Genomic DNA, 15,216 nt, shown 5'->3' on the forward strand with positions numbered 1-15,216 from the left:
ATGAATAGTTGGAAACATAAATGCAGCAGAAGGTTGAACGTCATGTCGGTGGTAACTAATACATGAAGATGGATATTAACATGTGGATGATGTTGGAAGTGGCAACCTAACACCTAAGTTTTGATTTGACCGTGTCGTGTAGTAGGGTACTCCTACTATTACCACTAACCTTACAATTACAACAACTCATGCTCCTAACACTGTTCTTTCATCCATTCACCCCAAAAATGATCAAACGGAAACAGAGAAAGAGAAAGCTAATGTAAGACCACCTTCTTCTATTCTTCCACCACATGCTTTCAACTTTCAAGACACCTACTCCTACCTCCAAATCATGCCAAAATATAATCACATATACCTTTTCATTTATCTATATGCATGTGCCCTAAACCTAAATCCTCCCAACTCAAATACCTATCATAACAGTAAATAATAATATCAATATTTTCGTATTAAATTCTTATTAGTCTCTATAAATATAAGTATAGCCTTTCCTTCTTCTGAAGCAGCTCAACCATAAACCTTCTACTCTACTTCATTCTCTCCATTCTTGCTTCTGTAAAAACTTCAAAGATGTTATGAAACATTAATACTTTCTACATTAATTTATTTATACCTAAGTTGACCACAGTGCTTTAGTTCATTATTGATGAATTTCACGCCGCTAAACTTTTTTTTTTTCAAGTTTTTAAGTATTTATTTGCTAATAAATACACATAATCAATTTCTTTCACAGTAACGCAAACTTTACATATAATTTTTAGTTAAACCTAATTTAAAAGTATATAACGAAATTTTAAAAATAAGGATTCTTGATGGTTACTAAAACTCACTCTTACAACCACCAGCATTTAAACCTTCATAAATTTTATTTGCATATTTAATTTTTTTTAAGGACAATATTTTACTATAAAAAATCACTAAATAAAAACTAAATTTAAAGACAATATAATTAATCATTATATTAATTAAATTAAATACTGTTTTAAAGACTAAAAAATTATTTGTATTTAAATACTACTAATTTATATTTAATTACTAATATTTTAATTATAAATTAGTTTCTAAAAAATTAATAAAAATTATTTATAATATAAAATAACAAGTAATTAAAACATTAATAACTTTTTAGTGTTTCTTAGTCCCGTTAATTAGTTTGTTCTTTTATCTGAACGTAACCCACTCTTACTCCAGTAATGATACTACTACGTACGTACATGAATTAAATTAACAGAAAAGACAGTGCATAGTTCAGTGCAATGTATATAAGTAAAGCAATAAGTATGAATTAAGATCCATTGTATTGACCTAGTTGGAGTATTTATAAGGAGATAACTAATATTAATTAATCAGAGAAAAAAAAGAACCAGTAATTAATGTTTAGTACATATCCATAACTAAGGGGACCATAGTCTCAACATGATGGTTGATTTTGCTCTTTCAAACTTAATAATTTTTTATTTTAAATTCAGGAAACTGCCACGAAACCTCGCTACATTATCTATAAATCAAGATTTATACTTTGTAATTTATTTAAATTAATTGAAGAGGGTGATCCTTTTATTTTTCATTGTGATTTATATAATTTAGATGTAACTATCTATATGTCGAAGTTAATCTGCATTACACCAAGCTTAAGAACTCAAATAAACCCATGTGAAATAGAAGCTTTATTTTCTTTTAATTACACTTTTTGAAGTCTAATTTAAAGTTGATATTAACAAACTGACCTTGAGGAACTAATTCGATAATTCTAAAGCTAGGAATTCATAAAAGCCAACTTCATTCGTTGTTCAAAATGAACTATCATCACTCAGACAGTAGAGTAGTAATAAGCATCAGTAGTTTGTTCAGCTTTGAAGGGAAAAGTGATACAATTGAAACCAATAAGAATTTGAAATTAGTCTCAGAATAGAATCAAATTAAATAAATTTTAATTTATTTGCTTTTTTAAAGGTTCCATGCATAATTAATGTAAAATAGCTACTTATTTTCTATAAGATTCCATTATAACTTAAAAAATAAACAGTAAATTATAAAATACAGAAGTATATTTATCTTTTTTAGAAGCGAAAAGACAATAATCAAATCCAATTGTAATTTTTTAAGTAAAAATAACAGTTAGTGTATGTTTAAAAATTAGAGCAATTAAATTTTCCTCCAAAAGTTAAATGCAAAAGTATAGTTCTAATTTTTTTCTCATAAATAAAAAATGCTTCTGATAATAAAAATATTTATAAAAAAAGCTTAAATATATTTTTAGCTGATGAAAAATTAAAAATTTTAATTCCTACAAAATAATTTTTTTAATTATCCCTTGATAATTTCAAATCGCTATATATTTTAAGTTATTAGTATTTATTTTAAAATAGATAAATAATTTTTATTTTACAAATCTTAAGAGTTTTTTTAGAAGTCAGATGCTCACGTTATATGAAAACATTAGTACATGTTACATGGAATAATTATTTGACCTTTTATTTCATTAAGAAAAATTAACTTAGTATCATACAACACTAAATATTAAAAATATTGATTTTCAATTTCAGAGAGAATAAAAATAGAAAATTAAAAAAGAAAACGAAAATTCACTTATTTTTTAGATACTAAAAACATGATAATGTAAAAAGAAAAAACTATCCAAAACCATAACTAAGTTAAGTTTATATATGAAACCTCTTAAAAGGGTTTTTGATTAACTAACTGGCATTTGAACTAAACATAAAATTTGAGCTCTGGTGGTTGGTGGATAATTTGAACTAAACATAAAATTTGACCTGTAGTTGTTGGTGAATAATTTTAGTATATATAGCCAGTAAATAACAAAAAACATCCGTATAGAACAGTGAGCAAAGCAGAGTAAAAGGACTGAGAACTTAAAGAAAAATATAAATAGAAGAAAGAGAAATAGGGGTTAAAATAATTCATGCATGCAATATTAGAGACAAATAAAAACGATGTTATGATAAAATATGTGAATAATAATAAGAAGAAGAATGTAATCGTAAATATATTTGAGTTGTTGTAAGTTGAATTTAATTATTAGGAAAATAATGTGGAGAATGTAATTGATAAGGGTTGTATTAACAGAAAAATAAGAAAAGAAAGAGAAAGTGAGATTATAATAATAAAAAAAAAAGAAGAAAAAGTAATGATATTTAAATAATGTGAATGAGAATTAAGATGGAATGAAGGGTAATGATAATCTGAAAAGGGGTAAGGGTGTGGGGGTGGAGGAGGCTTCTGCACTTCTGTTCTGCAAGTCTGTAATCTGTGCATGACCCGACAGGCTAACACTGTACGATTTTGCCGCGTGAATACCCACCCACTCCTCTCCTATAGTTTATTTTGTTCTTTCATTACTTTCTCGCTTTTCACACCGCACTACCCAAACATATACGAGAATGGGATTGAATCATTGAACCCTCACCAATTCATTTACCACCCTTTTCCTTTTCCCTTTTCCCTTTTTTTTTTCTCATCCCCACTCAAACTCAAACTCAAACTCAAACTCAAACACAAACATCCCAGACAATACAAGAACAAACTCTAACTCTAACTTCCCCTCCAATTAATACTACATCGTTCATCTTCACTCACAAATCACTGTCACTCACTCCCTCCATTCATCTCTCTGAATATTTATGAATTTCTCAGCCTGCAGCGCAGGTTGAATAAATGTGTCCAAAGCGGGAACAAAAATGGTTGGTGGGGACTTTGAGGTGTTAATGCAAACAACAAATTAAAAGCCGGAGCAGTTAATGTCATCAAATGCGGAAAAATATGATAAACCATTAACTAATGACTCATCAAAATTTCCATTTGCATGTCTTACACGTTCACTTTATCTTACTAAACCTAAATTATCGCTTCTGCTAATCTTAAGCATCCATCACGTATGATTATACATTGCACAAACACTGTCCCTTTTTCCCATAAACTTCGCTGCTACCTTGTCTTTATTCGGTCTCGATCTCTTTACAGACAAACTAATCACCCAGAATTAATATGCAATTAATGTACAATAATAGTACATGTTAACCTAATCATGCGCTTTAAGCACTCTTCGGCAACATGGGAATAAACTCAAACTAAAATTAACTAAAGGAAGAACCCTAGCTTCATCTCCATTAATTAAATTTCAAATTACAATTTTCTCTCTGAAAGCGAACGGAAAGATCGAGAGAAAGAATATTATATATATTATATTATAACGATAATTCCGAAATTAGGGTTTCTTACCGAGAGTGTTCTTGTTATTGTGCATCCAAACTTTCAGAACTTTTCGCTCCACATTGGTCTCAGCACAGAACTGTTCCACCGCAGATTCATCGTGCTTCTGGATTCTCCACCCTAGCTGTTCCGCGAATGCCAGCATCTTATCCTTCTGTTCCTGCGTGAACTTCGTTCGGAACCGTTTTTTGGATCCCCCGCCGCCGCCACCTCCGCCGCCTCCCCCACTGCTGCTCGGATTCGAGATGTCTTCGTCTTCGCGGCTGAGTCCACCGCCGGAGGCCGCTGCCGGGAGGGCCAGCGGGCGGTGCTGCGCCATTGGAGGCGTGGCTAGGTGGTGGTGGAGGTAGCCAGCGGCGGCGGGGTGCTGCGGGACTCGGTGGTGGTAGTACGGGGAGAATTGATGGTGGTGGTGAAGCGGCGGTGGCGGCGGCTGTGCGCGGTGGTGGAAGGAGGTCATCTCGCCGTCGATCTCCTTGCGGTGAAAATTCCGGTGGCAGTTGCAGGCGGCGCAAATCACGGCCTCCAGAGTGCCGTCCTCTCCGGCCGGCATGAACTCGCAGCAGCCGTCAACGGCGTGGCCGCCGAAGCTCACGGCGTGGTTCTTCTGGCATTCTCGGTACCGTACCGCCCCGGCGCCGAACGCGCCCTTCCGTCCCTCGCCTCCAACTTTGGAGCGCGCCGCCGAGTTCCCAAGCGAGTCGTAACTTGCCACCGGCGCGGGTACCGGCGGCTCCGGCATCCCCATTTCCTCCTCCTGCTCCTCTTGGTCGTCGAATTCCATATCGCTATCCACCTTCTCTCCCTAAAATGAAGAAAATAAACCCCAAAAATGTTTATTTTTATTAACCAAAATTGATTTGTTTGTGTTAGGGTTTGTAGAATTGAGAGGAAGTTGAAGTAAGTAAGGAAGAAAGTTGAAGATCTATTGTACTAGTCTACATGTGAGTTGAGGGTGGGGAGTTTTGAGTTTCACCAAGATAGAATATAGTAGATAGATTGGAAGATAATAATAAGAACTAAGCTAAGTAAGATTGTGTTAGTGTATATATTTATATTGGATTTAAATTAATGAATATATTTAATATATAATAATGGTAATAATTATTAAATAAAATAATGTTATTATTGTTGTTTGAAGATAAGAGATTGAAGAGGATGTGGTCATGAATAACCGGTCTGAAGAAAAGAGCTGTTTCACTCAGAAAAGGCTTTCAAATACTTGCCATTACATAATTAACACCTGTACCATTCTTGTTCAGACATTTACTTTTTACTTTAACTGACCATAACCCATTTCTGTACCCTTTTTCCCACCTTGTGTCTTTTTTATTAAAGATGTTGCAAAATGCAAGGAAGTTACATTATTAAGAATGTAATAATAAGAATATAAAAATGAAGAGATTAGAGAAAAGGTTTTATTGTAGGAAATGGGAGAGTAATTAGCTGAGTAGAGAATGGAGATAGAAGGGAATATGGTTGGTGGGAAAGCTAGAGGAAAAGGAGGAGAAGAAGGAGTGAATGTGGTTGAAGAATTTGGGAGCAGAAATGGAACCATAAAAATAAAACTTAAGACACGGACTTAACATCGGACCAATTAATCTGTCTGCATTTATGGGAGCTGCCTACGTGCCCTCCTTCTCCGACAGGACATGACATCACTCTTCCCTCACACTATTAAATTTTATTATTATCATTATTCTCTTTCTCTTTCTCATTCTCATGGATTACCCTTACCACTTAACCTTATCCTCCTCCCTTCTCTTCTCTTCTCTCTCATTCCTCACCTTTTTGCTTACTACTTCCTTCTTATCTTTACGCTGTCTATGTCAAATAATCATAAATATACTTAATCACCTTTCCCAAAAACAATACCTCTATATGCTCTCTTCATTCATAAAATCTACATACATTATATTCTCCTTCTCAGATCAAACTTGGTTAATGTTTCACTTTAAACTCTTGTTATTTCCTTTTTACTTCTCACATTTTGCGCTTTCGTGTCCACCAGGAGAATCTCCATTAATGTTGTTATCTACAATGATGAGGTTGGAGAAGATGGTGGTTCTGGAATAGGTGACAATAATTCTATTCCGGCACAAATGAAGGAAGCATGTTTTTAGAGAGGGGCTGGGGTGCTTGTGGGGTTTTCTTAATTCAAGTCTATGGTATTTCTGGAATACACGTTTTCAATTGTTCATCGGCTTGAATAAGGAAAAAACGGGCACAGTTAATGGAAGTGATTAGAACTTTATCCCTTATTCTCTCTCTTCTCTATTGCAACATCTCTCTATAAGTAAAACAAAAAGAATTTTAGATACTGGTTCTTCATTATACTCTTTATATTTAACTAGTATAAGGTGTTATAAAATAATTATTTATAAATAAAATAAAAAAATTGATCACCTATTTGGTAAGTATCTCCATGCCTTTTTTGGTAAGTATAGCAATCAAACTATTTTTCTTTCTCTGAAACCAAAGCACATGGCGCCCTAACCACCTATCCCCAAGCTGAATCGTTTCGTTGTACATGATAAGCTTTTCAAGAAAAACTTCAGGTACAAGAAATTTTGCTTTGGTAGGATTCGATGTTGATTAAGTAACCTTAAAGAATTAGTTAGATGTCATGTTAATTTATTACTATTTAATATTCTACCTCACACACTATATGTATACATATATTATGATAAAGTTCAAATAACTCTCACTATTAAGAAACCAAAGAAATGAATTTTAAACTTAATTTCAATACACACATAACACTTATTTAGATATTTTTTATAATCACAAAAATTCAGTGTGAGAAGATTCTTAAGAAATGTTGAATTAGTAGACTAAAAATGTATATGTAACAAAAATGGAAGAGAGAATCTCCATTTATGTGTGAAGTGTAAGAGATGTGAATGATAGATGATTGGAATGGAGAGAAGAGGAAGAAGTGAGAAGAGAAAAGGATGAAAAGCAATTATGGATAGGAAGAAGCATTATTGGTGTAGACAAAGGAGGCCCAAGTTCAGAGCAGCTGACCCTCGAAACATGTTCAAAATAATTCATGTGAAGAACTCAAACAAGATTTGGTCAGATCTCGAGGAGCTTCAGGTGTAAGTTTTCCCAATACCTACAATTTATCAAACACTTCTCATTTTGAAGACCAAATGTTCAATTTTAGGGTTTTTCTTTTCTTTTCAGAGGAATCTTTTTTCCCTAGGCAATCTCATGGCAGATATATCCTCATCATGCAATCAAAAGCAAAAATGCTTATAATATGAAACAATAAACCAATAAATAAACAACTATTCTGCACTTTCCCTTCCTCAACACTTTCAATTGAAGATGATTTATATATTTGTCGTAATATAAAACTCCATTAAAAATAACTTAACATTTCTTTGGCCACACTTTTAGAAATTATTTATAGAAACTAATGAGATTCTTTTATAAATTAATTTCATAAAGTAATTTTAACTCATAAAGAAACTTCTTTAATTTTTTTTATAATTCATTGTTGTACAAGTGTTTTGGGAAAAAATATTCAAAATAAAATCTTATCCAATTATTAATTCTTATAAAAGCTATTTTTCATTTAAACTTTTTCAAAAGTTAAGATGCATGAGTTAATTTTAAGTAACAATTAGAAAAAACAGTGAACAGGGCTATACTTTTATTTTTACAGGGAAAATGATGCATTTATTTTTTATGTTTTATGCTTTTGTCTTTCTTAGAAGTACAGGAGAAGACCTAGAGTTGGGTTGATTTTCTTAAAAGGAATGAACATTTGGAATGGCTTTCTTGGACCATACCTGCTGGATGAGGGATCCTTCATAGTGTATTTGATTTTCTGTTTGGAATAGTTTGGACAAAAGCTGTAACTTATAACAAATAAGCTTTTGTTCAAATCATTCTTGATTCCTTTCTTTTTCAATGAAAAACCAAACAACCACGGATCAACTATTCAACCAAAACCACATCAATTTTGATTTGATTTGTTGTACAAACTTTCTAAAAACTCTTAATGCTAATTTAAAACTCTTTAACTTGTGTATATGTGAAAATTTTTTACATTTAATAGTATTCCAATAAATTGAAGTATAATCAATCACACAAATACATACCAATTATTTTTAAAAAAATTACTAAATAAAACCAATTTTAATAACTAATTTTAGAAGAAAAAAATTAATTATATTGACTAAATTAGATATTATCTTATGAACTAAAATAATTATTAGTATGTAAAGTAGTTTCTTTTATTATAAATATCAATTTAAAAATTATTTATTAATAATAGAAATTAATTTAAATATCAATAAGTTTTTTAGTTTTTGAAATATTATCTAATTTAGTGAATATAGTGACTAATAATTTTTGTCTTTAAAATTAATTTTAATTTAATGATTTTTTTATAGTATTTATTTTAATTAGTAGTTCCAAATTTAAACTTAAGTATGTAATTAAATTAAATACTTAAATATTATTTATAAAATTTTGCCCAAGTGAAACAAATTTGTCTCTAATATATAAAAAAAAAGGTTCTCTAAAGAGCGTATTTGGACTTTACTTAGTGTTAATCAAACAAGTTGATAACCTTTGTGTTCACTTAATATCGATGGTAAAAAAATAAAACTACTATAAAAATATATGCCATTTTCATTTTAAAAATGTCACAAACGTAAAATTTATTATCATATTTCAATGATTCTAAACTCAGTATTAAGTAACTTGTGTTCTACTTGTACTAGTTTTTTTTTTTTTCATTTTAATGTGAGGAATAAAAAGAGAGATACAACAAACCAATCAATGTCACTTTGAGGAGGAATATACATACGCAATCATTCATACCAAGAATTATTGTAAAAACAAATCTTACTTAAAAAACTAGTTAGAAAACGATGAATTTGAAGGATCCAAATAATTATTCAACTTTAAAAGTATAATTAACTTTAATAGTGTTTTTACTTTTTTCAACTTGTTCTACTATTTTAAATATTTTAAATATAGTTTTATTTTTTAAAAATAAATCAACATTTTTTTATGTGACTTGATGATAATAACTTATAACATGAACCACAAATAATACATTATCAATTAACATCGGCTTATTAATAAAAAGAAAGATAGAAATAAGAAATTATTGTTATCACTATAATGATGATCATGGATTTTTATTTCATCAGCAATAAAAAATCAAAATAATTTATTTTTAATAAAAGTAAAATAAAATAATAAGTATTACACTTTAAATTCAACGACAAAATGAAATTTATGCTAATTTTATATATTATAAAATATCTAATATTATATTAAAAGTTGAACTTAAATTTAAGTCAAACGATATTGTTGTGTCTTTTATATATAGGTGGAAACATTAGTCTAGATTATTTTGTATACTGAAACAACATTAAATACTCTAATTTAAATATATTTATTCTTTATTGATAAATTTTTTTATAAAATTAGTTTATAAAATAAATTTTTTTATAAAATTAGTTTATAAAATAAATTTTACATCTACTTTATATATTATAAAATATTCTTATTTTTAATATTAAAATAATGTGATGAAAATATTATCAAATGTTAAAATCATAAATGAAATGGGGGAGAAGGGAAGGAAGAAGGAAGAAGGAAGAGAGGGATGGAAGGGTTTTTGTTTTATGAGTGGTGACCGTACTGATGTCACTATCATGTCAGCGGGACGGAAACCACATTTGGCATCCATTTTCCTGAAAAAGAGACACCAACCAACACACTGAATTATGTTACTCACTCTTCTTCAACAGAAAAATACATATAACAAATGTTTCTTCGATTTAATTTTCTTTACTAATTAAAAAACTTATTTTTTAATTTTTAAATCAACATCAATTTTTTCATTTGTACTCATTAATAAAAATATCAAATTAATAATAATTTTAAAATAAAAAAACTTAAAAGAAGGTTTTAATGCTTCAAACCAAATTAAATAGGTATTAACATAGAAATTAAGTAATTGATTTAGCCTTATTTTTTCTGTTGTTACACATAAAAAAATAGTCTAAAAACTTTACCCTTACTCCTATATTTCTAATGGGTTAAGCTTATTGATCTCTACAACATTTATTTATTTTAGATTAATTAAACACAATTTAATTAGATTAATTTTATTACGTAATTATTTGATGTACCGGTGAGGGGCCTAGATAGTACTTAAGTTTGTTGGTGAGTGGTTGATGTGTCCATATCTTTTCTTCTATCTCCTTCCTTTATTGTTGTCGCTCGGTCGGCTGGGGTACCTGCGATTGCACTCTGACGCTCAAATCAGACATTCAAGTCAGTGTTCTGTTTCAAGTGTGCTATATTGGGATCTGAAAAACGTACCTTCCTCCTTTGTTTAGCCCCCTTTTATACGAGTGTCATTCCTTTTTCTTCGTTACTGTTCGGGATATTCTCCTTGATTCATTTAATGCTAATGATTCTTATTAATGACACTTCCTAGTTACTAATGACAACCGTTACTTATTCAATGTCAGTGGTAACTGCTAGTAATAATAGTTATTTATTGTGTTCATTATGTTGTTATTTTACCTTGGTCAGTCGGTCCCTGGTCGTCCGGTACCGACCAATACACTTGCCTCTAGACTCGAAGAGAGTAATTTCTGAAGAGTTGAAAATAACTGGTTGTGTTCCCTAGGTGAGACATGACCGTTGACATCATTTAATGCTTGGCAGAAATGCAACTTTTGAGGGGAAACCGCCATTCTGATATGCACTGTTCCATCATATGGGTTTTGACGGTAAAGATCTTGTGGCGTTTCGTATGTCGAGTGGCACAAGCCGTTGGATGAAAGGGAATATGAGAGTATTGGTTTTATCTTAAGGTTGCTATAAATAGGAGGTACCTTGACGTTCGGGAAAACGCGCCGCATGATTTTCTTTGTATATAATACTTTCTTTTTTGACCTGCACATAACCCTACCTTTTGATGATTTTACCATGGGGTCCTTCGAATCCTTAACGTGGCTCCTACCCAATTACATCCTAACTCGTGGACGATCTTTCAAGCGTTCCGAGTTCTGTGTGATCTCTTTCAACTTATTCCAACTCCTCAGTATTTTCTGCTTTATTATAACACTCATCCCAGTATTCCTGTGAGTTGGTTGTCGTTATCGACTGACCAGGGAATGTTCGGTTTGCAGCCTTTACTACTTCGTATAAAAAAATTTATGGAACCAGATGGCTGTGACTACTTTTATACTTTCGAGGGTCAAACAAAGTTCCCTATTCACTGGACTCAGAATCCGACCCAGCTCGATACTTGGGTGCGCTCGTTCATGTCGCTACTGGACAAGTCAGTTTTGGTGATTTTTGATCAGCTCCCTTACAAATTACCCACCCGAGAGTTGATAGCTTTGTATGGGTCATTCAAGAATGAACTTCACTGGTACGTAGATTTCTTGCATTTGGCTTTGTATTCGTCATGTTGATGTTCCATTTTGTATGTACTTTACAACTAATATTACTCTGATGGATCCATCGTTGAGCAATTTCACGAGCAACCTGAAGCTGCAGGAAACCAACAAGAAAATTAGCAATTTTGAAGCGGTGGGAAAGGGCAACCTAGTTGTTCCTGTGGATGTGATCCCGGCTAGCGCTCTGGCCGCCCCAACGGTGAACCAGAAGAGAGGCCGACCGCCTAAGGCTCAAGCTAACGTGGAGGTGGGGTCTTCTTCGGTCAAACGACCTTCCATGTTAAATCCCTCACTGCAGGTGGCTCAGGCTTTGGAGTTTCACTTTCAAAAAGTTGTTATGAAATGTCATAATCAACCGGTTGAAAAGACGTTTTAACCAGTTGAATTGGTTAGGCAGTTATTTAACCAAGTCAAAAACAGTTTTAAAACCTTCAAAAAAGCTAAGTGACAAACAATCGATTATTTCGAGGATTCAACCGGTTGTTTTTCTCTTTGATTAGAAAAACACTTTTATCTTTTAAAACAGATTGAGCAAGCTTGTGCAAGGGACTAGGAAAGATCTTTACAAAGATTCTAAACACCCTAGACTATACCCAAACCAAAAGCAGCACAACTTCAACCTTCATCATGGATTTGAAACATTAAAGCTCTCATGTTCTACAATCTCCCCCTATTTGATGGAGACAAATCCTTGGGATTCTTTTTGGAATGTTCTTGTTTAGAATCTGTATAACATGCATTTATAAGCAAACATAGACATACAGGATGATCTATTCCAATCAAACAGGCACCACAAACCAGTTCCCACTAGGTGATTTTAAAAGAGGAACATCAACCAAATCAATGTGAGAAACCAGTCAAACATACAAAGGTGCAACACAGATAAACAATTGGTTATTTCGCAGGAATAACTGGTTGAAATTTTGTATCAGAGTTTCAAATAAGTTTCAAATGTCAAACATAAACCAGTTATAGTAGTTTATAACAGTTATAGCAATGTTCAAAAGCAAAAATAAATGCAGATATTAGAACATTACATATCCCAAACACTTATCCCCCTATTTGTCTTCACAAATAGACAAAAGGAAGGATAAAAAAAAAAACTTAAGATAAAACATGCATATCAATTATGCCCAACTCATTCCTTAGAGAATAAAAGTTGTCCTTGGATAAGGGTTTTGTGAAAATGTCTGCAAGCTGGCTTTCTGTGGCAACAAACTGAATCTCACAATCTCCATTGCTGACATGGTCAGGAATGAAGTGATGTCTAATCTCAATATGCTTGATTCTGGAGTGTTGAACCTGATTTTTTGTGAGATTTATTGCACTTGTGTTGTCACACAATAAAGGGACCCTTCTTATCTTTAATGCAAAGTCTTCAAGCTGTTGTTTGATCCACAAGATTTGTGCACAACAGCTCCCTGCAACTATATATTCGACTTCAGCTGTTGATAGTGCTACACACGATTGTTTGTTGTTGTGCCATGATATGAGGCTTGATCCAAGTAGATGGCATGTCTCAATTGTGCTCTTCCTATCTAATTTACATCCTGCAAAATCAAAGTCAGAGTATCCTACTAGATGAATAGGAGAGTGAGAAGGATACCATAAACCCACAAATGTTGTGCCTTTAAGATGCTTTATGATCCTTTTGGTAGCTTTAAGATGAGATTCCTTAGGACTGGATTGGAACCTTGCACAAAGGAAAACAACAAACATAATATCATGTATACTTGCAGTAAGATATAGTAGAGAACCTATCAACCCCCTGTATTTAGTTTGGTCAACTGCTGTTCCAGCTTCATCAACACTTAAGTAACAATTTGTAGACATAGGTGTTGTTGCAACTTTATAGCTCTCCATCTCAAACTTTTTTATTATGTCATTGCAATACTTGGATTGACACAAGAAGATGCCTTCTCTAGATTTCTTGATTTGCATCCCAAGAAAGAAAGAGAGTTCCCCCATCATTGACATCTCAAATTCTCCCTGCATAGCTTTTACAAAATCTTCACACAATTTTTCATTAGAAGATCCAAAGATAATGTCATCTACATATATTTGGACTAAGATTATACCATAATCAAATTTCTTGATGAAAAGGGTTTTATCAATCTTCCCTCTTTCATATTGATGAGATAGAAGAAAACAACTTAACCTTTCATACCATTGCCTTGGTGCTTGCTTAAGGCCATACAAGACTTTCTTCAACTTGTTTACAGGATTAGGATATTGGTGATCTTCAAATCTAGGTGGTTGTGATACAAAGATCTCTTCATTCACCAACCCATTTAGAAAAGCGCTATTCACGTCCATCTGAAATAACTTGAATCCATTCATGCATGCAAAGGCTAATAAGAGTCTTACAGCTTCTAACCTTGCTACTGGTGCGAAGGTCTCATCATAGTCAATCCCTTCTTCTTGGTTGTAACCCTTAGCAACAAGCCTTGCCTTGTTTCTTGTGATGACACCTGAATCATCTGACTTGTTTCTGAAAACCCATTTTGTTCCTATGACATTTATTTGAGCTGCTTTAGGAACTAGGAACCACACATCATTCCTTACAAACTAGTTGAGCTCTTCATTATAGTTGTTGTCCAATGCTCATCCTTGAGTGCATCATTGATTGACTTTGGTTCAATATTGGAGATAAAAGTTGTATGGTTGCAGAAGTTTGCCACACTCCTTCTAGTAGACACACCCTTGTTGATTTGTCCAATGATGTTGTCAACAGAGAGATCTATAGGAATCCTCCAATCTTTTGGAAGATCACTCTGTTGCAGATTTTCAATCGGTTGTTTCGCAGAATCAACCGGTTGAATTTTTGTACTGTTTTCCAGATTCTTCAGGAAGATATTCTGCTCATCTTCTTTTGCACCAATCTTTGTTAAACCTTGCTCAAATTTGTTAGTTTCATAAAAACAACATGCATAGATTCTTCAACAATCATAAGCTTCTTTTGTAAACCCTATATGCATGGTTAGATAGAGAGTATCCAAGAAAAATACTTTTGTCAGCTTTAGCATCAAACTTACCCAGATTTTCTATACCATTATTTAGGATGTAGCATCTGCATCCAAAGACTTTTAGGTGGCTTATGTGAGCCTTTCTTCCATTTAGCAGCTCATAAGGGGTCTTCTTCAAGATTGGCCTGATAAGCACACGATTCATCATATAACATGTTGTACTTACCGCATCATCCCAAAAGCACTTTGGCATGGATGATTCATTCAGAATTGTCATTGCTAACTCTTCCAGTGATTTGTTCTTTCTCACTACCACTCCATTTTGTTGAGGTGTTCTTGGTGCAGAGAAGTTGTGGAAGATACCTAGCTTGTTTCAAAAGTTGCTAAATTTCTCATTCTGAAATTATCCACCATGGTCACTTCTAATTGCTCCAATTTTGCTGCAGGAGGTGTTTTGCAACCTTTTTGCTAACTTCTTGAATTCAGTATAGACCTCCTTCTTTGAGTGTAGGAATATGGTCCAAGTAAACCTGGAAAAATCATCTACAACCACAAGAGCATACAAATTT

At 32.7% G+C, this 15,216-nt stretch overlaps 1 protein-coding gene across 1 annotated transcript; it reads right to left on the minus strand.

The window, feature by feature from the left end:
• Positions 1-3,927: 3,927 nt before the first annotated feature.
• Positions 3,928-5,265, minus strand: LOC137826209 (zinc-finger homeodomain protein 2-like). Its single transcript, XM_068632095.1, has one exon. It carries the CDS (start codon positions 5,015-5,017, stop codon positions 4,229-4,231), a length of 789 nt encoding a protein of 262 aa, XP_068488196.1. The 5' UTR covers positions 5,018-5,265; the 3' UTR covers positions 3,928-4,228.
• Between the last annotated feature and the right edge of the window lie 9,951 nt (positions 5,266-15,216).

This window comes from Phaseolus vulgaris, chromosome 8, assembly GCF_000499845.2.
Source record: "Phaseolus vulgaris cultivar G19833 chromosome 8, P. vulgaris v2.0, whole genome shotgun sequence".
Taxonomy (NCBI): domain Eukaryota; kingdom Viridiplantae; phylum Streptophyta; class Magnoliopsida; order Fabales; family Fabaceae; genus Phaseolus; species Phaseolus vulgaris.

Coding starts and splice junctions, on each gene's coding strand:
- LOC137826209 (XM_068632095.1), bottom strand. CDS start 5,017: ATGGAATTCGACGACCAAGAGGAGCAGGAGGAGGAAATGGGGATGCCG.